General features: G+C 37.6%; 1 protein-coding gene across 1 annotated transcript; it reads right to left on the minus strand.

Moving 5' to 3' along the window:
* Window positions 1–23593: 23593 nt before the first annotated feature.
* LOC105195591 lies at window positions 23594–24577 on the minus strand. Its single transcript, XM_011161070.3, has one exon. The coding sequence runs from the start codon at window positions 24497–24499 to the stop codon at window positions 24245–24247; it is 255 nt and encodes an 84-aa protein (XP_011159372.2). The 5' UTR covers window positions 24500–24577; the 3' UTR covers window positions 23594–24244.
* Window positions 24578–25895: the final 1318 nt, after the last annotated feature.

Raw genomic sequence — 25895 nt, forward strand, 5'->3', positions numbered from 1 at the left:
TTGTAAGTCGCGCATTGAACTTCAATAGATTCGTTTCTGATGCTGATCAACGCTTGTTTGACGCTTTTTAACGTAAAACACATGAGATATTGCATAGATCACGATTCATATGCAATTTGCGCTGGGAACTTCAATAGTTTCGTTTCTGATGCAGATCAACGCGTCTTTGACGCTTTTTACCGTAAAACACGTTAGACATTGCATAGATAACGATTTATTTGCAAATCGCCGAGGGAACTTCAATAGTTTCGTTTCTGATGCTGATCAACGCTTGTTTGACGCTTTTTAACGTAAAACACGTGATATATTGCATAGATCACGATTCATATGCAATTTGCGCTGGAAACTTCAATAGTTTTGTTTCTGATGCAGATCAACGCTTGTTTGACGTGTTTTAACGTAAAACACGTGAGACGTCGCATAGATAACGATTTATTTGCAAATCGCGCAGGGAACTTCAATAGATTCGTTTCTGATGCTGATCAACGCTTGTTTGAAGTTTTTCAACGTAAAATACGTGAGATATCGCATAGATAACGATTCATTTGAAATTCGCGCTGGGAACATCATTAGTTACATTTCTGACACAGATCAACACTTGTTCGACGTGTTTTAACGTAAAACGCGTGAGATATCGCATAGATAACGATACATTTGTAATTCTCGCTGGGGAAATCAATAGTTCCGTTTCTGAAGCAGATCAGCACTTGTTTGGCGCTTTTTAACGTAAAACACGGGAGATATAGCATAGATAACGATTCATTTGCAATTTGCGCTGGGAACTTCAATAGTTTCGTTTCGGAAGCAGATCAACGCTTGTTTGACGCTTTTTAACGTAAAACGCTTGAGATATCGCATAGATAACGATACATTTGTAAATCGCGCAGGGAACTTCAATAGATTCGTTTCTGATGCAGATCAACGTTTGTTCGACGCTTTTTAACGTAAAACACGTGAGATATCGCATAGATAACGATTCATTTGCAATTCGCGCTGGGAACTTCAATAGTTTCGTTTCTGATGCAGATCAACGCTTGTTCGACGCTTTTTAACGTAAAACACGTGAGATATCGCAAAGATAAAGATTCATTTGCAATTCGCGCTGGGAACTTCAATAGTTTCGTTTCTGATGCAGATCCACGCTTGTTTGACGCTTCTTAACGTAAAACACGTAAGATATCGCATAGATAACGATTCATTTGCAATTTGTGCTTGGAACTTCAATAGTTATGTTTCTGATGCAGAACGACGCTTGTTCGACGCTTTTTAACGTAAAACACGTGAGATATCGCATAGATAGCGATTCGTTTGCAATTCGCACTGGGAACTTCAATAGTTATGTTTCTGATGCAGATCAACGTTTGTTCGACGCTTTTTAACGTAAAACACGTGAGATATCGCATAGATAGCGATTCGTTTGCAATTCGCGATGGGATCTTCAATAGTTACGTTTCTGATGCAGATCAACGCTTGTTCGACGCTTTTTAACGTAAAACACGTGAGATATCGCATAGATAAAGATTCATTTGCAATTCGCGCAGGGAACTTCAATAGTTTCGTTTCTGATGCAGATTCACGCTTGTTTGACGCTTCTTAACGTAAAACACGTAAGATATCGCATAGATAACGATTCATTTGCAATTTGTGCTTGGAACTTCAATAGTTATGTTTCTGATGCAGAACGACGCTTGTTCGACGCTTTTTAACGTAAAACACGTGAGATATCGCATAGATAGCGATTCGTTTGCAATTCGCACTGGGAACTTCAATAGTTATGTTTCTGATGCAGATCAACGTTTGTTCGACGCTTTTTAACGTAAAACACGTGAGATATCGTATAGATAACGATTCATTTGCAATTCACGCTGGGAAATTCAATAGTTACGTTTCTGATGCAGATCAACCCTTGTTTGAAGCATTTTAACGTAAAACACGTGAGATATCGCATAGATAGCGATTCGTTTGCAATTCGCGCTGGGAACTTCAATAGTTATGTTTCTGATGAAGATCCACGCTTGTTCGTCGCATTTTAACGTAAAACACGTGAGATATCGCATAGATAGCGATTCGTTTGCAATTCGCGCTGGGAACTTCAATAGTTATGTTTCTGATGAAGATCCACGCTTGTTCGTGCATTTTAACGTAAAACACGTGAGATATCGCATAGATAACGATTCATTTGCAATTCGCGCAGGGAACTTCAATAGTTATGTTTCTGATGCAGATCAACGTTTGTTCGACGCTTTTTAACGTAAAACACGTGAGATATCGCATAGATAACGATTCATTTGCAATTCACGCTGGGAAATTCAATAGTTACGTTTCTGATGCAGATCAACCCTTGTTTGAAGCATTTTAACGTAAAACACGTGAGATATCGCATAGATAGCGATTCGTTTGCAATTCGCGCTGGGAACTTCAATAGTTATGTTTCTGATGAAGATCCACGCTTGTTCGTGCATTTTAACGTAAAAAAAGTGAGATATCGCATAGATAGCGATTCGTTTGCAATTCGCGCTGGGAACTTCAATAGTTATGTTTCTGATGAAGATCCACGCTTGTTCGTGCATTTTAACGTAAAATACGTGAGATATCGCATAGATAACGATTCATTTGCAATTTGTGCTTGGAACTTCAATAGTTATGTTTCTGATGCAGAACGACGCTTGTTCGACGCTTTTTAACGTAAAACACGTGAGATATCGCATAGATAGCGATTCGTTTGCAATTCGCACTGGGATTTTCAATAGTTACGTTTCTGATGCAGATCAACGTTTGTTCGACGCTTTTTAACGTAAAACACGTGAGATATCGCATAGATAACGATTCATTTGCAATTTGTGCTTGGAACTTCAATAGTTATGTTTCTGATGCAGAACGACGCTTGTTCGACGCTTTTTAACGTAAAACACGTGAGATATCGCATAGATAAAGATTCATTTGCAATTCGCGCAGGGAACTTCAATAGTTTTGCTTCTGATGCAGATCCACGCTGTTTGACGCTTCTTAACGTAAAACACGTAAGATATCGCATAGATAACGATTCATTTGCAATTTGTGCTTGGAACTTCAATAGTTATGTTTCTGATGCAGATCAACGTTTGTTCGACGCTTTTTAACGTAAAACACGTAAGATATCGCATAGATAACGATTCATTAGCAATTTGTGCTTGGAACTTCAATAGTTATGTTTCTGATGCAGATCAACGTTTGTTCGACGCTTTTTAACGTAAAACACGTGAGATATCGCATAGATAACGATTCATTTGCAATTCGCGCTGGGAACTTCAATAGTTTCGTTTCTGATGCAGATCCACGCTTGTTTGACGCTTTTTAACGTAAAACACGTGAGATATCGCATAGATAGCGATTCGTTTGCAATTCGCGCTGGGATCTTCAATAGTTATGTTTCTGATGCAGATCAACGCTTGTTCGACGCTTTTTAACGTAAAACACTTGAGATACCGCATAGATAACGATTCATTTGCAATTCGAGCTGGGAACTTCAATAGTTTCGTTTCTGATGCAGATCCACGTTTGTTTGACGCTTTTTAACGTAAAACACTTGACATACCGCATAGATAACGATTCATTTGCAATTCTCGCTGTAAACGTCAATAGTTTCGTTTCTGATGAAGATCCACGCTTGTTTGACGCTTTTTAACGTAAAACACGTGAGATATCGCATAGATAGCGATTCGTTTGCAATTCGCGATGGGATCTTCAATAGTTATGTTTCTGATGCAGATCAACGCTTGTTCGACGCTTTTTAACGTAAAACACGTGAGATATCGCATAGATAAAGATTCATTTGCATTTCGCGCAGGGAACTTCAATAGTTTCGTTTCTGATGCAGATCCACGCTTGTTAGACGCTTCATAACGTAAAACACGTAAGATATCGCATAGATAACGATTCATTTGCAATTTGTGCTTGGAACTTCAATAGTTATGTTTCTGATGCAGATGAACGTTTGTTCGACGCTTTTTAACGTAAAACACTTGAGTTACCGCATAGATAACGATTCATATGCAATTCGAGCTGGGAACTTCAATAGTTTCGTTTCTGATGCAGATCCACGCTTGTTGGACGCTTTTTAACGTAAAACACGTGAGATATCGCATAGATTGCGATTCGTTTGCAATTCGCGATGGGATCTTCAATAGTTATGTTTCTGATGAAGATCCACGCTTGTTCGTGCATTTTAACGTAAAAAAAGTGAGATATCGCATAGATAGCGATTCGTTTGCAATTCGCGCTGGGAACTTCAATAGTTATGTTTCTGATGAAGATCCACGCTTGTTCGTGCATTTTAACGTAAAATACGTGAGATATCGCATAGAAAACGATTCATTTGCAATTTGTGCTTGGAACTTCAATAGTTATGTTTCTGATGCAGAACGACGATTGTTCGACGCTTTTTAACGTAAAACACGTGAGATATCGCATAGATAGCGATTCGTTTGCAATTCGCACTGGGATTTTCAATAGTTACGTTTCTGATGCAGATCAACGTTTGTTCGACGCTTTTTAACGTAAAACACGTGAGATATCGCATAGATAACGATTCATTTGCAATTCACGCTGGGAAATTCAATAGTTACGTTTCTGATGAAGATCCACGCTTGTTCGACGCTTTTTAACGTAAAACACGTGAGATATCGCATAGATAGCGATTCGTTTGCAATTCGCGCTGGGATCTTCAATAGTTATGTTTCTGATGCAGATCAACGCTTGTTCGACGCTTTTTAACGTAAAACACGTGAGATATCGCATAGATAAAGATTCATTTGCAATTCGCGCCGGGAACTTCAATAGTTTCGCTTCTGATGCAGATCCACTCTGTTTGACGCTTCTTAACGTAAAACACGTAAGATATCGCATAGAAAACGATTCATTTGCAATTTGTGCTTGGAACTTCAATAGTTATGTTTCTGATGCAGATCAACGTTTGTTCGACGCTTTTTAACGTAAAACACGTAAGATATCGCATACATAACGATTCATTAGCAATTTGTGGTTGGAACTTCAATAGTTATGTTTCTGATGCAGATCAACGTTTGTTCGACGCTTTTTAACGTAAAACACGTGAGATATCGCATAGATAACGATTCATTTGCAATTCGCGCTGGGAACTTCAATAGTTTCGTTTCTGATGCAGATCCACGCTTGTTTGACGCTTTTTAACGTAAAACACGTGAGATATCGCATAGATAGCGATTCGTTTGCAATTCGCGCTGGGATCTTCAATAGTTCTGTTTCTGATGCAGATCAACGCTTGTTCGACGCTTTTTACCGTAAAACACGTGAGATATCGCATAGATAGCGATTCGTTTGCAATTCGCGCTTTGAACTTCAATAGTTTCGTTTCTGATGCAGATCCACGCTTGTTAGACGTTTTTTAACGTAAAACACGTGAGATATCGCATAGATAACGATTCATTTGCAATTCGCGCAGGGAACTTCAATAGTTTCGTTTCTGATGAAGATCAACGCTTGTTTGACGCTTTTTAACGTAAAACACGTGAGATATCGCATAGATAACGATTAATTTGCAATTCGTGTTGGGAAATTCAATCGTTATGTTTCTGATGCAGATCAACGCTTGTTCGACGCTTTTTAACGTAAAACACTTGAGATACCGCATAGATAACGATTCATTTGCAATTCGAGCTGGGAACTTCAATAGTTTCGTTTCTGATGCAGATCCACGTTTGTTTGACGCTTTTTAACGTAAAACACTTGAGATACCGCATAGATAACGATTCATTTGCAATTCTCGCTGTAAACGTCAATAGTTTCGTTTCTGATGAAGATCCACGCTTGTTTGACGCTTTTTAACGTAAAACACGTGAGATATCGCATAGATAGCGATTCGTTTGCAATTCGCGATGGGATCTTCAATAGTTATGTTTCTGATGCAGATCAACGCTTGTTCGACGCTTTTTAACGTAAAACACGTGAGATATCGCATAGATAAAGATTCATTTGCAATTCGCGCAGGGAACTTCAATAGTTTCGTTTCTGATGCAGATCCACGCTTGTTAGACGCTTCTTAACGTAAAACACGTAAGATATCGCATAGATAACGATTCATTTGCAATTTGTGCTTGGAACTTCAATAGTTATGTTTCTGATGCAGATCAACGCTTGTTCGACGCTTTTTAACGTAAAACACGTGAGTTATCGCATAGATAACGATTCATTTGCAATTCGCGCAGGGAACTTCAATAGTTTCGTTTCTGATGCAAATCCACGCTTGTTGGACGCTTTTTAACGTAAAACACGTGAGATATCGCATAGAAAGCGATTCGTTTGCAATTCGCGCTGGGATCTTCAATAGTTATGTTTCTGATGCAGATCAACGCTTGTTCGACGCTTTTTAACGTAAAACACGTGAGATATCGCATAGATAACGATTCATTTGCAATTCGCGCTGGGAACTTCAATAGTTTCGTTTCTGATGCAGATCCACGCTGGTTTGACGCTTCTTAACGTAAAACACGTGAGATATCGCATAGATAACGATTCGTTTGCAATTCGCGCTTGGAACTTCAATAGTTATGTTTCTGATGCAGATCAACGCTTGTTCGACGCTTTTTAACGTAAAACACGTGAGATATCGCATAGATAACGATTCATTTGCAATTCGCGCTGGGAACTTCAATAGTTTCGTTTCTGATGCAGATCAACGCTTGTTGGACGCTTTTTAACGTAAAACACGTGAGATATCGCATAGATAGCGATTCGTTTGCAATTCGCGCTGGGATCTTCAATAGTTATGTTTCTGATGCAGATCAACGCTTGTTCGACGCTTTTTAACGTAAAACACGTAAGATATCGCATAGATAACGATTCATTTGCAATTCGCGCTGGGAACTTCAATAGTTTCGTTTCTGATGCAGATCCACGCTTGTTTGACGCTTTTTAACGTAAAACACGTAAGATATCGCATAGATAACGATTCATTTGCAATTGGCGCTGGGATCTTCAATAGTTATGTTTCTGATGCAGATCAACGCTTGTTCGACGCTTTTTAACGTAAAACACGTGAGATATCGCATAGATAACGATTCATTTGCAATTCGCGCTGGGAACTTCAATAGTTTCGTTTCTGATGCAGATCCACGCTTGTTTGACGCTTTTCAACGTAAAACACGTGAGATATCGCATAGATAACGATTCATTTGCAATTCGCGCAGGGAACTTCAATAGTTATGTTTCTGATGCAGATCGACGCTTGTTCGACGCTTTTTAACGTAAAACACGTGAGATATCGCATAGATAGCGATTCGTTTGCAATTCGCGCTTGGAACTTCAATAGTTATGTTTCTGATGCAGATCAACGCTTGTTCGACGCATTTTAACGTAAAACACGTGAGATATCGCATAGATAACGATTCATTTGCAATTCGCGCTGGGAACTTCAATAGTTTCGTTTCTGATGCAGATCAACGCTTGTTTGACGCTTTTTAACGTAAAACACGTGAGATATCGCATAGATAACGATTCATTTGCAATTCGCGCAGGGAACTTCAATAGTTATGTTTCTGATGCAGATCCACGCTTGTTCGACGCATTTTAACGTAAAACACGTGAGATATCGCATAGATAGCGATTCGTTTGCAATTCGCGCTGGGATCTTCAATAGTTTCGTTTCTGATGCAGATCAACGCTTGTTCGACGCTTTTTAACGTAAAACACGTGAGATATCGCATAGATAGCGATTCGTTTGCAATTCGCGCTGGGAACTTCAATAGTTATGTTTCTGATGCAGATCAACGCTTGTTCGACGCTTTTTAACGTAAAACACGTGAGATATCGCATAGATAACGATTCATTTGCAATTCGCGCTGGGAAATTCAATAGTTACGTTTCTGATGCAGATCAACGCTTGTTTGAAGCATTTTAACGTAAAACACGTGAGATATCGCATAGATAACGATTCATTTGCAATTCGCGCTGGGAACTTCAATAGTTACGTTTCTGATGCAGATCAACGCTTTTTCGACGCTTTTTAACGTAAAACACGTGAGATATCGCATAGATAACGATTCATTTGCAATTCGCGCTGGGAACTTCAATAGTTACGTTTCTGATGCAGATCAACGCTTGTTTGACGCATTTTAACGTAAAACACGTGAGATATCGCATAGATAACGATTCATTTGCAATTCGCGCTGGGAACTTCAATAGTTATGTTTCTGATGCAGATCAACGCTTGTTTGACGCTTTTTAACGTAAAACACGTGAGATATCGCATAGATAGCGATTCGTTTGCAATTCGCGCTGGGATCTTCAATAGTTATGTTTCTGATGCAGATCAACGCTTGTTCGACGCTTTTTAACGTAAAACACGTGAGATATCGCATAGATAACGATTCATTTGCAATTCGCGCAGGGAAATTCAATAGTTTCGTTTCTGATGCAGATCAACGCTTGTTTGACGCTTTTAACGTAAAACACGTGAGATATCGCATAGATAGCGATTCATTTGCAATTCGCGCTGGGATCTTCAATAGTTATGTTTCTGATGCAGATCAACGCTTGTTCGACGCTTTTTAACGTAAAACACGTGAGATATCGCATAGATAACGATTCATTTGCAATTCGCGCTGGGAACTTCAATAGTTTCGTTTCTGATGCAGATCCACGCTTGTTTGACGCTTTTTAACGTAAAACACGTAAGATATCGCATAGATAACGATTCATTTGCAATTCGCGCTGGGAACTTCAATAGTTTCGTTTCTGATGCAGATCGACGCTTGTTTGACGCATTTTAACGTAAAACACGTGAGATATCGCATAGATAACGATTCGTTTGCAATTCGCGCTGGGAACTTCAATAGTTATGTTTCTGATGCAGATCAACGCTTGTTTGACGCTTTTTAACGTAAAACACGTGAGATATCGCATAGATAGCGATTCGTTTGCAATTCGCGCTGGGATCTTCAATAGTTATGTTTCTGATGCAGATCAACGCTTGTTCGACGCTTTTTAACGTAAAACACGTGAGATATCGCATAGATAACGATTCATTTGCAATTCGCGCTGGGAACTTCAATAGTTATGTTTCTGATGCAGAACGACGCTTGTTCGACGCTTTTTAACGAAAAACACGTGAGATATCGCATAGCTAGCTATTCGTTTGCAATTCGCACTTGGAACTTCAATAGTTACGTTTCTGATGCAGATCAACGTTTGTTCGACGCTTTTTAACGTAAAACACGTGAGATATCGCATAGATAACGATTCATTTGCAATTCGCGCTGGGAAATTCAATAGTTACGTTTCTGATGCAGATCAACGCTTGTTTGAAGCATTTTAACGTAAAACACGTGAGATATCGCATAGATAGCGATTCGTTTGCAATTCGCGCTGGGAACTTCAATAGTTTCGTTTCTGATGCAGATCAACGCTTGTTCGACGCTTTTTAACGTAAAACACGTGAGATATCGCATAGATAACGATTCATTTGCAATTCGCGCTGGGAACTTCAATAGTTTCGTTTCTGATGCAGATCAACGCTTGTTTGACGCATTTTAACGTAAAACACGTGAGATATCGCATAGATAACGATTCGTTTGCAATTCGCGCTGGGAACTTCAATAGTTATGTTTCTGATGCAGATCAACGCTTGTTCGACGCTTTTTAACGTAAAACACGTGAGATATCGCATAGATAACGATTCATTTGCAATTCGCGCAGGGAAATTCAATAGTTTCGTTTCTGATGCAGATCCACGCTTGTTTGACGCTTTTTAACGTAAAACACGTGAGATATCGCATAGATAGCGATTCATTTGCAATTCGCGCTGGGATCTTCAATAGTTATGTTTCTGATGCAGATCAACGCTTGTTCGACGCTTTTTAACGTAAAACACGTGAGATATCGCATAGATAACGATTCATTTGCAATTCGAGCTGGGAACTTCAATAGTTTCGTTTCTGATGCAGATCCACGCTTGTTTGACGCTTTTTAACGTAAAACACGTAAGATATCGCATAGATAACGATTCATTTGCAATTCGCGCAGGGAACTTCAATAGTTATGTTTCTGATGCAGAACGACGCTTGTTCGACGCTTTTTAACGAAAAACACGTGAGATATCGCATAGCTAGCTATTCGTTTGCAATTCGCACTTGGAACTTCAATAGTTATGTTTCTGATGCAGATCAACGTTTGTTCGACGCTTTTTAACGTAAAACACGTGAGATATCGCATAGATAACGATTCATTTGCAATTCGCGCTGTGAAATTCAATAGTTACTTTTCTGATGCAGATCAACCTTGTTTGAAGCATTTTAACGTAAATCACGTGAGATATCGCATAGATAGCGATTCGTTTGCAATTCGCGCTGGGAACTTCAATAGTTATGTTTCTGATGAAGATCCACGCTTGTTCGACGCATTTTAACGTAAAACACGTGAGTTATCGCATAGATAACGATTCATTTGCAATTCGCGCAGGGAACTTCAATAGTTTCGTTTCTGATGCAGATCCACGCTTGTTCGACGCTTTTTAACGTAAAACACGTGAGATATCGCATAGATAGCGATTCGTTTGCAATTCGCGCTGGGAACTTCAATAGTTATGTTTCTGATGCAGATCAACGCTTGTTCGACGCTTTTTAACGTAAAACACGTGAGATATCGCATAGATAGCGATTCATTTGCAATTCGCGCTGGGAACTTCAATAGTTACGTTTCTGATGCAGATCAACGCTTGTTCGACGCTTTTTAACGTAAAACACGTGAGATATCGCATAGATAACGATTCATTTGCAATTCGCGCTGGGAACTTCAATAGTTACGTTTCTGATGCAGATCAACGCTTGTTTGAAGCATTTTAACGTAAAACACGTGAGATATCGCATAGATAACGATTCGTTTGCAATTCGCGCTGGGAACTTCAATAGTTATGTTTCTGATGCAGATCAACGCTTGTTCGACGCTTTTTAACGTAAAACACGTGAGATATCGCATAGATAACGATTCATTTGCAATTCGCGCTGGGAACTTCAATAGTTTCGTTTCTGATGCGGATCAACGCTTGTTTGACGCTTTTTAACGTAAAACACGTGAGATATCGCATAGATAACGATTCATTTGCAATTCGCGCAGGGAACTTCAATAGTTATGTTTCTGATGCAGAACGACGCTTGTTCGACGCTTTTTAACGAAAAACACGTGAGATATCGCATAGCTAGCTATTCGTTTGCAATTCGCACTTGGAACTTCAATAGTTACGTTTCTGATGCAGATCAACGTTTGTTCGACGCTTTTTAACGTAAAACACGTGAGATATCGCATAGATAACGATTCATTTGCAATTCGCGCTGTGAAATTCAATAGTTACGTTTCTGATGCAGATCAACCCTTGTTTGAAGCATTTTAACGTAAAACACGTGAGATATCGCATAGATAGCGATTCGTTTGCAATTCGCGCTGGGAACTTCAATAGTTATGTTTCTGATGAAGATCCACGCTTGTTCGACGCATTTTAACGTAAAACACGTGAGATATCGCATAGATAACGATTCATTTGCAATTCGCGCAGGGAACTTCAATAGTTTCGTTTCTGATGCAGATCCACGCTTGTTTGACGCTTTTTAACGTAAAACACGTGAGATATCGCATAGATAACGATTCATTTGCAATTCGCGCTGGGAACTTCAATAGTTATGTTTCTGATGCAGATCAACGCTTGTTCGACGCTTTTTAACGTAAAACACGTGAGATATCGCATAGATAGCGATTCGTTTGCAATTCGCGCTGGGAACTTCAATAGTTTCGTTTCTGATGCAGATCAACGCTTGTTTGACGCTTTTTAACGTAAAACACGTGAGATATCGCATAGATAGCGATTCGTTTGCAATTCGCGCTGGGATCTTCAATAGTTATGTTTCTGATGCAGATCAACGCTTGTTCGACGCTTTTTAACGTAAAACACGTGAGATATCGCATAGATAACGATTCATTTGCAATTCGCGCTGGGAACTTCAATAGTTTCGTTTCTGATGCAGATCAACGCTTGTTTGACGCTTTTTAACGTAAAACACGTGAGATATCGCATAGATAACGATTCATTTGCAATTCGCGCTGGGAAATTCAATAGTTACGTTTCTGATGCAGATCAACGCTTGTTCGACGCTTTTTAACGTAAAACACGTGAGATATCGCATAGATAGCGATTCGTTTGCAATTCGCGCTGGGAACTTCAATAGTTTCGTTTCTGATGCAGATCCACGCTTGTTCGACGCATTTTAACGTAAAACACGTGAGTTATCGCATAGCTAGCTATTCGTTTGCAATTCGCGCTGGTCCAGTCACTAAAAGCAAAATACTTGCCAGATTATTGTATTGATAAACTTGATGTTACGAGTAGATTTTGTGGTATTAATAATAATAAATTAAAGGTGTTAGGCAGTGCAAAATTGCATATTCGATTAGATAGAGTAGAAAAAGAAAATATAAAAGTATATGTAGTTCCGGAAGTACTATGAAGGTGCCAGCGGTAATAGGTAGAGATATATTAAGAGAATTTAATTTAGGTTTAACTAAACCACCGGAGCAGACAATGAACTATGAAACAGTAATTAGTGAAATTTTAAATATTGATATTGATAATAAATTAGATAGTTCAGAAAATTTAAATGTAAATCCTGAAATACCACACAAACTCCAAAAGCAACTCAAAGATTTTTTTAAGAAATAACAAATATATAGAAGCTGAAAAACCATCGGTACCAAAAATGCAAGCAGAATTAAAACTTGTCCTTACAGATCCTAAACCTTTTCATTATAACCCACGTAGATTATCACAATTTGAAAAAATAGAGTTAAACAAAATTTTAGATAGTGTAGGAGGGTTTTAGCCATACTCGTGTTATTTGTAATACACGCGCATTGAAGGGCGTCGCGCTCTGGGGCGAGCAGCGAGCGGAGACAAGTTAGCGAGTTCGACAAGCGCCAGGCGAGTGTGAATGGCAGTGGATCAGCTTGTGTAAAATATATCGTTACTCATGAAAACCTAAATACGCCTGCTGTTTAACCCCACACTCCCTACAATTTGGGGGCTCAGCCGGGATCCAGAATAAAATCTTTCGGGTAAGAAGACGATGAAGAGACGAGTCTGAGTGCATCGGACGAAGAGACGAGTCTGACTGCATCGGACGAAGAGACGAACGACGACGCCCGATCTCTCGAGAGAGGAAACGACGTAAAGACGACCTACGAAGCTGCTGATCGGTGAGCTTTAAAACGCTGTGGTGCTTGAAAACGACGGAGCACGGCAGAAACGACGAAATCGCTAAATCGGCATTAATAATAAAGACGAGAAACAAAGACAAAAGACGAAGACGAGAGACAGAGACGAGAACAAAAGACGAAGACGAGAGATAGAGACAAGAACAAAAGACAAAGACGAGAGATAGAGACGAGAACAAAAGACAAAGATGAGAGATAGAGACAAGAAAGTAAGACAAAGACAAGAGATAAGCAGCTGCGGAAAATAGCGTGACAAAAATCAACGCTGCGAGAAACGCGTGCACCAGACGCGGACGACAGCCATATTGTGGAGAACGCGTGCTTTGGTGCGAACGGTGGCCATATTGCGTTTAAAGATTGGACGACGATCATTTTCTTCTGTCTTACCTATTGGCGCGAACAATGGAGACACTTGGACAAATCCAACAAGTCGCTAATAAAATTCGGACATCTTCACGCCCAGCTATACTACTGTGTCCAAAAAGTAAGGTGACATTGCATTTTAAATCTCCCGCGCGCACGGATTTGGAGGAATAAAATTTTTTTTAGGTTGGTAGGACTGTCTTTGACATCCAAGAGAAGTAACACGTCAAAATATCCATTAGTGTTTGAGATACGCATTGTTTTGTGAGCTGCTAAAAGTGAATTTCTCGTGTTTTGCCATGTCTACATTTGTTTTTTGCACCACGATAATGCATGCCGTCACACACTGCGCTGATTATTCGTGATTTTTAAACCAAAAACTCGACTAATATCGTTCCACAACCACCGTATTCACCTGATTTGGCTCCATGCGACTTCTGGCTATTCAGCAAACTCAAGCGGCCGCTCCGGGGACACCGTTTCGAGTCGATAGAAGAGATTCAAGCCGCTGCGAAGAAGGAGCTAAAGGCCATTCCTGAAATCGATTATTACAACTGTTTCGAAGATTGGAAAATCCGTTGGAATAAGTGTATTATATCAGGGGGGGATTACTTTGAAGGGGACGAAATTGATTTGCAAGAATAAATAAAGAATTTTCGAAATAAATGCAATGTCACCTTACTTTTTGGACACAGTAGTATATGCGTAGTATCGGCTTGTATTTGAAGAGGAGGAAAATCGCGCTAGGCGCAAACGACTGCGTGAATTTTGTGGCTTCAATTTTAATGGCGCATCTCAAGAATTTAAAACAAAATACAAATATTTTGCTGTCTTTACAATCGGCGACCTGATGTCAATGTGTAATATTCTTGGATTAGATTACACAGGTACCAAAGAAGACCTAAGACAGAAAATAATACAGCGCTTATGGATATCCAATTATTGGCACCACACGAAGGTGACGATGTCGATTCAGAGGAAGAATCAAAGGAGTCAGAGAGAGCAAAAGAGTTGTTGCATAGACGACAAACAAAAATGAGAGCAAGCAATGACATAGATGCTTCCTCTCATTCGAGCAACGTTTCGTATCAAACTCCACCGAGACACAGGAGACGAGACAGAACAAAAATTATGTTCAATTTTAAAGATACAGAACCATTCGTCCATTCGACGGGAGCGATGATTGTCCAATCGAAAAGTGGATCGCAGATTTTGAGCAGCTGGCAGCATTATTCAAGTGGGACGCCATGCAAAAATTGGTGTTTGCACATAAGTCTCTTAAAGGCGTTGCTAAAACATTTGTACGTGGGTTGAGCATTACGCAATCCTGGAAACAATTAAAGGAAGCTCTTAAGGACAAATTCAGTCTGAAAGTAAGCAGCTGATATTCACCGAAAGCTTGCTAAAAGAAAAATAAAAAAAGACGAAAATCTGCAAAAATATTACCTATCTATGAGAGAGATAGCGTTGTAAGGTAATATCGACGTCGAGTCGGTCATTCAATACATTATTGATGGCGTTCCGGATAACAGCAACAAGGTCGTGTTGTATGGCGCCAGGAATTATAACAAGTTCAAAGCGCGCCTTGGTACCTACAAGAGGATGCAAGATCGAAGAACCTCCAGCAGCAAAAGGTATCTTAAGAAGGGTAAATCAACGACAGACGATGCCAAATCAGAGAAAGACGATGCAAAGTGGACAGCAAAGGACAGATGCTATAACTGCGGCGGGGATGGACACCGATCAAACACATGTCAATTTAAAGAGCGAGGTAAAAAATGTTTCGGTTGTAATGATTTTGGCCACGAAGCAAAAAACTGTCTATCTAAAAATTCTAAGAAATCACAGGTAACAACTTACGTACTTGTACAATCTGTCGATACGAGTCGAATGTTTAAAAAAATTGTAATCGGAGATAAAAGTTTGCGTGCTTTAATAGATACAGGTAGCCATCTCTCCTTGATGCGCGAAAACATGTTTACGACAATTAATATATCAAAGCTGTGTGAATCGCATGTACTGTTGACAGATATTGCTCAAGGCCAAGTTAAGACGCTTGGATATTTCCAGACGACGATCATTATAGACAATGTTAATTTTCCTATAACATTTTATGTGGTTCCTTCAAGGGCCTTAACTGTCGATATAATTTTAGGAACAGATTTTATTAATCAAACTAAGATCACTATCAATCAAGATGGCATTAAAATTACGAAACCTAACGCTTTAGTTTTTCTTTCACAGATTAAATTACAACAGAACAATGACGAACTAATTCACACAGATTTGAATATTGATAACGAATCGAGAAAGACGGTAGAATGCATGTCAGCGTACAAACCGAATAAGATTAAGACGACAGATATCGAATTAAAAATAACGTTAAAAGAAAAAACACCCATTTATCAGTCTCCACGACGATTGCCGCCAAAAGAGAGAGAAAGAGTTGAAAAACGGTTGAACGATTTGTTGTATGAAAGAATTATAGAACCGTGTTCGTCTGAATATGCAAGTAGTAGTTGTTAAAAAAAAGGACGGTTCTCTTCGACTCTGTGTCTATTATAGAAAATTAAATCGAATAATGATAAGAAACAAATACCCACTTCCGGTAATGGATGAACAAATCGATTTATTAACAGAAGCTAATATATTTAGTACGATTGATCTAGAAAACGCGTTTTTACATGTTAACGTAAAAGCATCCAGTAGAAAATATACAGCTTTTGTAACTCATCAGGGTCATTATTAATTCCAAAAAGTACATTTTGGATTATGTAATTCTCCACCTGTTTTCCAACGATTTATTAACCATATTTTTAGACCTCTAGTTAACGAAAAAATTTTGTTGATTTATCTAACGATTTGATTGTAATTGCGAACTATGTGGACGAAGGTATTAGACGCTTGCAAAGAGTACTCCAAGTCGCGAGTGATTACGGTTTAAATATTAATAAAGTAAATGTCGATTACTACAATCAAAAATAGAATATCTAGGATACATTATAGAAACCGGTGAGATCCGCCCATCTCCTAACAAGATACAAGCTGTCTTAAATTTTCCGAAGCCACGTTCGTTAAAAGTTGTACAGAGTTTTCTTGGACTGTCTGACTATTTTAGAAAATTTATTGAATTTTATGGCGTAAAAGCTAGACCTCTCAGTGATATGTTAAAAAAAGGGAACATATTTCAATTCGGTTTCAAAGAAAAAGGTTCATTTGAAAAATTAGAAGCAGATTTAAGTAAAGATCCTGTTTTAAAAATTTTCAATCCGAAGTTTGAAACAGAACTGCACACTGACGCATGCAAGGACGGTTTGGGAGCAATTTTATTGCAAACAAATCACTAAAAAATTACACCCGGTGTATTATTTGAGTTATAAAACAACTGAGACAAAGTCCAGATATACGAGCTACAAATTAGAGATTCTTGCAGTAGTAAGAGCGTGAGAAAAATTCCGACATTACCTATTAGGCATTAAATTTAAGCTTGTTACTGATTGTGCCGCAATTAAACAAACCATGAGTAAAGCTAAATTGTCTGCTAAGATAGCAAAATGGGTTTTATTAATTGAAGAATTTGACACTATCGTAGAACATAGAGTAAATTCATGAAGCATGTCGATGCGCTCAGTCGCTATCCGGTGATGGCGATTAGTAATGAGGATAATGTCACAATTCGAATAGTTAGTGCACAAAAGAATGATCCAGAACTACAGGCCATTATGGAGGTACTGAAGGTTAAATCTTATGATGACTACTTTATACGTAATGACATATTATATAAATTCAAAGACGGTCTTGAATTGCTAGTTGTACCACAAGACATGCAAAATGAAGTCATCCAAATGGCTTACAGCAAAGGACATTTTGCAGTTAAACGTACGGAAGAAGACATTAAACAAGAATTTTATATTCCAATGTTAACGAAAAAGATTGAAAATGTAATCGCTAACTGTGTTCCTTGTATTTTAAGCAACAAAAAAGCGGGCAAACAAGATGGATTTCTTAATCCATTAGATAAAAGAGATTTTCCGTTACAAATTTATCATCTTGATCATTTGGGACCGCTAGATTCAACTAACAAAAATTACAACTACATTTTTATCGTAATTGATAGCTTCACCAAGTTTATCTGGTTGTATCCCACTAAGTCTACGACATCTAAAGAAGTAATTTCGAAGCTACAATTGCAAAGTCAATCCTTTGGAAAGCCCACTTGTTTTATTACTGATAGAGGCACTGCGTTCTCTTTCTCAGAATTTCAGGAATATTGTAAAAACGAGGAAATCAAACACTCAATGATTACCACCGGTTTGTCTCGGGCAAATGAGCAAATTGAGCGAATTAATAGGACGATCATTCCTGTATTAACTAAACTTGCGTTAAACGATCCTACGAAGTGGTATAAATTCGTACCTAAAATTCAACAAACTTTAAATCCTACATTCCAAAGAAGTATTGGCATGACTCCTTTCGAGTTGCTACTGGGCGTAAAAATGAAACAGAAAGATAATCTGGCAACTAAAGATATACTCGATAAAGAATTTCAGTTGCAGTTTGAATAGAGTCGTGATCAATTAAGTGAGCAAGCAAAAAGTCAAATTGTAAAAGTACAAGAAGAAAACCGCAAGACATATAATTTAAGAAGACGCAAACCAACCAAATATAAAATATATGACCTAGTCGCAATTAAAAGAGTCCAATTGGGACCTGGCAAAAAACTTTGTGCTAAATACCTTGGTCCTTACAGAATTATAAGCGTGAAGTCAAACAACACTTATGGTGTCAAACGCAAATTGCCTGGTAAAGGTCCGATTAAAACTAGTACTTGCGTGGAATATATAAAACCCTGGTCCACAGTATTATAGTCATCAGGGCCAGATGACATTTCAGGACGGCCGAGTGTAAGAGGGTTTTAGCCATACTCGTATTATTTGTAATACGCGCGCATTGAAGGGCATCGCGCTCTGGAGCGAGGAGCGAGCGGAGACAAGTTAGCGAGTTTGACAAGCGACAGGCGAGTGTGAATGGCAGTGGATCAACTTGTGTAAAATATATCGTTACTCTTAAAAACCTAAATACGCCTGCTATTTAACCCCACACTCCTTACAATAGTTTATTACAGAAAAAAGTAATTAAAGAAAGTAATACAGAATTTGCTTCCCCCATAATTTTAGTCAAAAAGAAAAATGAAGAATTCCGGATGTGCGTAGACTATAGGCATTTAAATAAAGGACTTGCGCGAGAAAATTTTCCAATACCCTTAATCGAAGAACAAATAGAGATAGTTAAAGATAAGGTGTATTTTAATATTCTGGACCTAAAGATGGCTTCTACCATATATATACATATATATATATATATATATATAGAGCTGAAGAATCAAGGAAGTTCACTTCATGAATTTGCAAAAATGCCATTTGGATTAAAGCCAGCCCCGCAAAGATTTCAGAGACATGTACATCATATATTTCGAAAATTGATCAAGAGTGGTAATATAGCCGTATATATTGATGATTTGTTAATAGCCACGGTAACATTAGAAGATCATGTACGTGTTTTAAGACAAATTTTCGAGTTAATGGTGGAAAATCATCTCATGATTAGAATAGACAAATGTAAATTCTTGTATACTAATATAGAGTATCTAGGACACTTTATAAACAAGAAAGGTATAAGACCAACTAGAACTGGTATACAAGCGGTTATAAATTTCCCGGTGCCGCGGAATGTACGTAACGTTCACGCTTTTATTGGGCTCTGTTCTTATTTTCGCAAATTTATAGAGAGGTTCTCAATTATTGCAACACCATTATATAAGTTACTGAAAACAGATGCTAAGTTTCAAATGGGGGAGCGAAAATTAAAATCCTTCAATACTCTGAAAAAGAAACTTGTCCAAGCTCCAGTGTTAGCTGTGTATAGGGCTCGTGATAGTACGGAACTGCATTGTGATGCGAGCTTTATTGGATTCGGAGCGGTGTTGTAACAAAAAAAAGCTGATCTGAAGTGGCACTCTATCTTTTATTTTTCGAAATAAACGACAAACACAGAAAGTAAACATCACAGCTTCAAATTGGAAAAATTAGCCATTATTTATGCGCTTAAACGTTTCCGTAATTATTTAATCGGTATTAAATTCAAAATAGTCACGGATTACAATGCTTTAAAATGTACGTTAGACAAGAAAGATTTAAACCCTCAAATTGCCCGATAGGCTCTAGAGCTGCAAAATTATGAATATACTATTGAGCATCGAGGTGAAGATAGAATGAAACATGTGGTCGCTTTAAGCAGGTTAGCCAATATTTTAATAGTAGAAGATAATCCCTTTGAATTCAATTTGTCGGTATGTCAAAACCAAGATGTCACTATTAAAGAAATACGCGAGCAATTAGAAAAACGTGAAGATAGTAACTTTGAGCTTAGAAATGGTCTAGTGTATCAAAAAATAGGAGATGAGTTGTTATTCTACATTCCGAAAAAGATGGAATCAAATGTGATGTACAAGTACCACAATAGCATGGGCCACTTAGGTATTGATAAGGTGCAAAGTATTATTAAAAGTAGTTATTGGTTTCCAAATATAAAACAGAAAATTGAAAATCATATTCGGGACTGTCTAAAATGTATCGCGTTCTCACCAAATAGCGGTAAAATTGAAGAATTTTTGCATTGTATCCCGAAAGGCAACGTCCCATTTGCAACGTTGCACATTTATCACTGCGGACCCATAGATAAACAACGATTAGTTAAGCAATATATATTTCTAATAATTGATTTATTTACAAAATTTGTGAAATTATATAGTATTAAGTCTACTACTAGTAAAGAAGTTATCGCTTGTCTCTCTCAATATTTTGCATACTACAGCAAGCCGAAAGTTATCGTTTTGGATAGGAGGACGGCATTTACGTCCAAAAAATTTAATGATTTTATAGAAGAAAATACTATTAAACATGTAAATATAGCTACTGGTTCTCCTAAAGCAAACGAACAAATTGAGAGAGTAAATCGTGTCATTATCCCTATGTTAGCTAAAATAACGGATAACTCGGTAGGCGACCACTGGTATAAATTGCTGACAGAAATTGAGCACGCCTTAAATAACATCATACATAATACTACTAAAGAAGTTACGAGTAAATTATTATTTGGAGTTATGCAGCCTGGCAAAATCACTGATTATATAAGAGAATATATTAAAGGCAAAGTAGATCAGGGAGATGTAAAATTAGAAAAGATTAGAAAAGCTGCCGCAAAAAAAAATTGAAATCAGTCAGAGGTATGCTAAAGATCATTTTGATAGTAAAAGAAAGGAACCTCACATATATGAAGTCGGTGATTTTGTCATGGTGCGAAATTTTGAGAGTACTGCGGGTGTGTCAAAGAAGTTAATTCCGACTTTCAAAGGTCCATATGAGATATGTAAAAAATTGCAAAATGATAGATATGTTGTTAACGATATTGAAGGCTATCAAATAACTCAAAAATATTGGCACATGGGAAGCGGCAAACTTAAGACCATATATGACTTCAGTCCAATAAATGACTCTTTATATAAGCAATATAGCAGATAAGAAAATTAATATAAGATAATATAATGTATAAGCGCTTAATAGTTTTAATATTAGTCTTATTTTATTTTGTAATGTTCGCATTTATGTCCCGCTTTATCTTTTATTTTGTAAGCCCGGGTCGGGCTAATGTCAGAATGGCCGAATTGTAAGAGTTACGTTGGTAGGCCTACAGTATAAGTTGACAAGAATATAGTTCCGTAAAGGAAGTTAGGTTAGGTTAGTACAGGAAGAGCGCCGGTTTTTTATTTGGCGGTGACGGTAAATGAGCGGAGAGGAAGAAGAAAGCACGTGTGCGAGAGATATATAAGCAGATCGGCAATTTATGAAAGTTAAGTAAACGGTGACTTAAAAACGTCCATCCTGCGTTGTGAGTTGCTACCCTTACAACTGTTATATGTTAATTATATGCTAATTATTTCTAACAAAAAGTCAGACATCAAAAAGTTAAATTTCTTTTATTCTTTTGTAACTATATCGGAAAATTTGTACATTTATGTACAGATATGTACACAATTATTTAAATTTGTACCATTCTACAAATAAAACATAAAATTTTGGTATTTTAGTATATTAATAATAGTTTAACTATATTTTAAATTCTTATTTTTTTATATCATAAATATCATGAAAATAGTCTAATGAGAGTTAGCGCTGAAAAAGCGTAATCACAAGTATTGATATTGAATCATTTATTCAATTCAAAATTACAAAACGTATGTTTCGATTTGCTTTGGAGTCATCTTCAGCTCAACAAAAAATAGTACAGGCAGTAGAAATAAAAGCCGTTATTAGTCATCAAAAACGAGAAACATTCAAGTCGCTAACGGTTTGACAAATCTGTGGTGGCATTTTTAACCGTGATAGTGTCGTAGAAGATGATACTTAATTATATAACTGTTGTATAATTATTTTGGATGTCAAAAAATTATTTTAGTTAAGACTATATTTTCTCGTGGCCGTGTCGCAAGAAATGACATTTCACTATATAACTGTCATATAATTATTTCAAATGTCAAAAAATTATTTTAATTAAAATTGTATTTACTCACAAATCCCCATTCGGGCTGATAATGATTAATGAAACCTTAAATAAGTTTTATCTATAGAAATTAATTTCTCTTGACGAAGTAAGCACTCAACATAACTCGTTTCACATCAACACGTGTTCACGATTTCAAGTGTGCATTCAGACTTCCAGTACGGATTCGGACTTAAGACCATAAGCACGTGTTAGTGTGAAACGATTAATGTTTGAGTGCTTATTTCGTTAAAAAAAATTAATTTCAATAGACAAAATTTATCTAAGGTTTTATTAGTCGTCATCAGCCCAAATGGAGATTCACAGTCTCAATTAAAATAATTTTTTGACATCTAAAATAATTATATGACAATTATATAGTAAAGTATCATTTCTTGCGACACGGCCACGAAAAAATATAGTCTCAATTAAAATAATTTTTCGACATCCAAAATAATTATACAACAATTATACAGCTCAGTGTTATCTCCTGCGACACTATCACGGTTAAAGATGCCACTACGGATTTATCAAACCGTTAACGACTCGAATGGTTTCCGTTTTTGATGGCTGATGACGGCTTTTATTTCTATTACTTGTAACATCTCCGCTTCATGCATGGACGTAATCGGTCGGGAACAAGGGTGCAAAGGATCGCACAGAAAATTAAACACAAGTTGATGTTTGAACAACAGATGACTTATTTATTAATTCAAAAATATAAGAAGAGAACACTATCAACAATTAACACATCAAGAACTACGAAAACGAACAATACAAACAGAACGGAAATAAGATTACAGATAGTAAATCGTACGACGGACTTAACAATTTAAACGGCAGACGATATTCGCGGATACGGATAGAAAACACGGTGAAAAACGAGACTATTTACATGCGACGGTGTCGCGAGACGGGTTTCGAGGAAACACGCGTATATTTCTTCGGATCGTGATATCGCAAATTCTCATGCAGGTGACAAAATTATGGCCCGCAACAATAGCTTTGTAGTCCGACGCGGCGCGGAGCACGGTGGGATCGCGGCGCGGTACATGAATCCGTGTATATTGCTTGATTCACGCAGTTTATCACGAGACGGTTAATACTGCAGATGTAATCGCCGGATGGCATTACCCCCCGCTAAGTGCGCTTGGTGGAGACATAAAACATCGTACCCCCTTACATGTGATAGTGCCGGTCTCGAGATGCGGTCTAAGAAATGCTTTTATGTCAAGTGACTTGACGGGGCCCAAGCTCTTTTGAGCCCGTTGCTAGGGCAAGGATGTCGGAACGGATCAAATTGGTATCGGAATAGTTGAGAGCTAAGTGTCTTAGCGAAGACTAAGGCGCTTGATCTTGTACCTCAACCTGGGTGTCTTCCTCACGGTAAGTCGGTCGGAGGCGGAGAGAAACGTCCCACGTCTCTTTGGGACGCAATCTTTTATACCCAAAAGGAGGGGATATGCAGAGAGTGATCGGTAAACGATACTGAGGCAATTTCTCCGGGTATTTCAAGACGGACTGTGCGTGCACGCGGAAGCAAACGGCGACGGAACGAGAGCGGGTGCGCGCGGAAATGTTTGACGCACGGATGCGTTCGAATGTTTGCTCGCTTAAAATCTGGTAATTTTATTAGGCGTTTTGCGCCGATATTTGCCATCCGGCATATGTTCGGCCAGGCTTGGACGGTGGACGGTCCGGGAAAAAATGTTTAGGAAGGTTCATTACATATTTTTATTATTTTTTGTTGAGCCAAAGATGAGTCGAGACTCCAAAGAGAGTCGAAACGTTTGTTTTGTAATTATAAATTGAATAAATGATTTAATATCGATACTTGTGATTGCGTACTTTTACCCGCGCTGACTCTCATTAGCCTGTTTTCCATTTATTAGTTGTAATAAAATTTTAGATGTAACATTAGTAATAAATAATAATATAGTTTTAACCATCGGCTTCAACAAGTAGTTATAACAATAATAATAGTAATATTTATAACAATAACAAGAATAATAATTTAGCGTCCAATTATTGTAGGTTCGTCAGCACTAGCTATTTCTTCAGTAGGTGCTTTATCCCTCTTCCTCTTCTTGGAGAAAAGCATGAAGGCAAGGCCGGCCATAAAATTGCACAGGAATACGATCCATGCAAGAATGAGCGAGTAATCATACTTTATTACAGCCTTTGGAAACGTTTCAAAGAAGTGATTATTGTCGTATTTATTTGACGAAATTTGTATCACCACCTGTATCACCACCTGTATCACCACCATATTGCAAGCGGCTAGAAGAAAATTAATACAAAATTAATTAATACAAAATGTAATGCATTTAATATAAAATTAATAAAGGAAGAAAAGAAAGTTAAAATACCATCTTGTTTTCTTAAAATAAATATTAAAAAGACATAATTAGGAGTAAATATAAGATAATTCGGAGTACAGCGCAATTTGTATTGCGCAAAAGTTTTGTTCGTCATAAACAAAAACTTTTTATTCATAATATTTGAACATTTTGACTCAACGTTGGAGTCATGATCAGCGTGTAACATAAGTTTAAGTAATAAGTTCAATTTAAATTATCTGGCTATCGTCGATCCGATGTGCGAACAAGTCACTAACAATTTGCTAAATCCAAAGTGCAACTTTTTCACCGTGTACATTGTCAAAATAAATGATTATTCTCCTTATAAATGTATGCAATGTTCTACATAATCTTAATCTTACAAATTCAAAAAAATTATCAAGTAATTCACTCCAAAAAGCCGACAAAAATTAGCAAAGCAATGGATAATGTGACTCTTTGAAACATTTTTAATCTATGTGTAAAAACAAAATTAAGATTCCGCTTGTTGTAATCTTGTTCCTAACATCGCTGCTTTTAAAAAACGGCCAGATAATTTTAATCAAACTTGTAACTTAAATTTATATTACACGCTGATGATGACTCCAAAGTTGAGACAAAGCTTTCAAACATTTTTAATAAAAAAATTTTTACTATAACAAATCACACGACGCGCTGATCTCACTTCGAGCACGTCTAACAAACAAATGACACAACGGTAAACATACAAGTATCTTTTTGTATACTGATTGTTATTTATGAACTTGTTCGAAATTAAAAATGTTATTTTTAAAACATCACCTTTTACTATTTAGTTTTTTTATATTATCAACAATCTATAAATTATGCAAAATTACCCCAATCTATTGTACCACTTATTAATGGCAGATCCTGAAGTTGTTTAGAAACAAAATTTCTAATATTAAAATGTTGAGGACACAATAGTTTTCAAATAAGAAGCAGAAAAAGGTGTTTAAACTAATGTTTAATATGCGCGCGCAGGTTTGTTGAATAGTGAAAGTGTCCGTAAAAAATAATGTTTAAATGTTAACATAAACTTTGCCTATACTTTTGAATTCTTTCTTTACAACTCTTCTTAGTTAATTATGAGGAATAATGTCAATAAGTTAGTACCGCTATGGGGAGCCGCCTGTAATGTCACTGGCACCGTCCATCATTATCCTACAACAACGTCACAGCGGCTCCTCATAGTGATACTGGGCACAGACCCTATCCCCTGGATGCCCTTTCCTGCGGGCTGGGAGTGGTGTGTTACACAAATGACACGCTGCTCCTGGCCTGGGAAAGAGAATGGGCGAGCACCAT

This window comes from Solenopsis invicta, chromosome 6 (genome assembly GCF_016802725.1).
Source record: "Solenopsis invicta isolate M01_SB chromosome 6, UNIL_Sinv_3.0, whole genome shotgun sequence".
Classification (NCBI taxonomy): domain Eukaryota; kingdom Metazoa; phylum Arthropoda; class Insecta; order Hymenoptera; family Formicidae; genus Solenopsis; species Solenopsis invicta.

Bases quoted from the DNA above. Each gene is read 5' to 3' on its own strand.
- LOC105195591 (XM_011161070.3), bottom strand. From the start codon at position 24,499: ATGGTGGTGATACAGGTGGTGATACAGGTGGTGATACAAATTTCGTCA.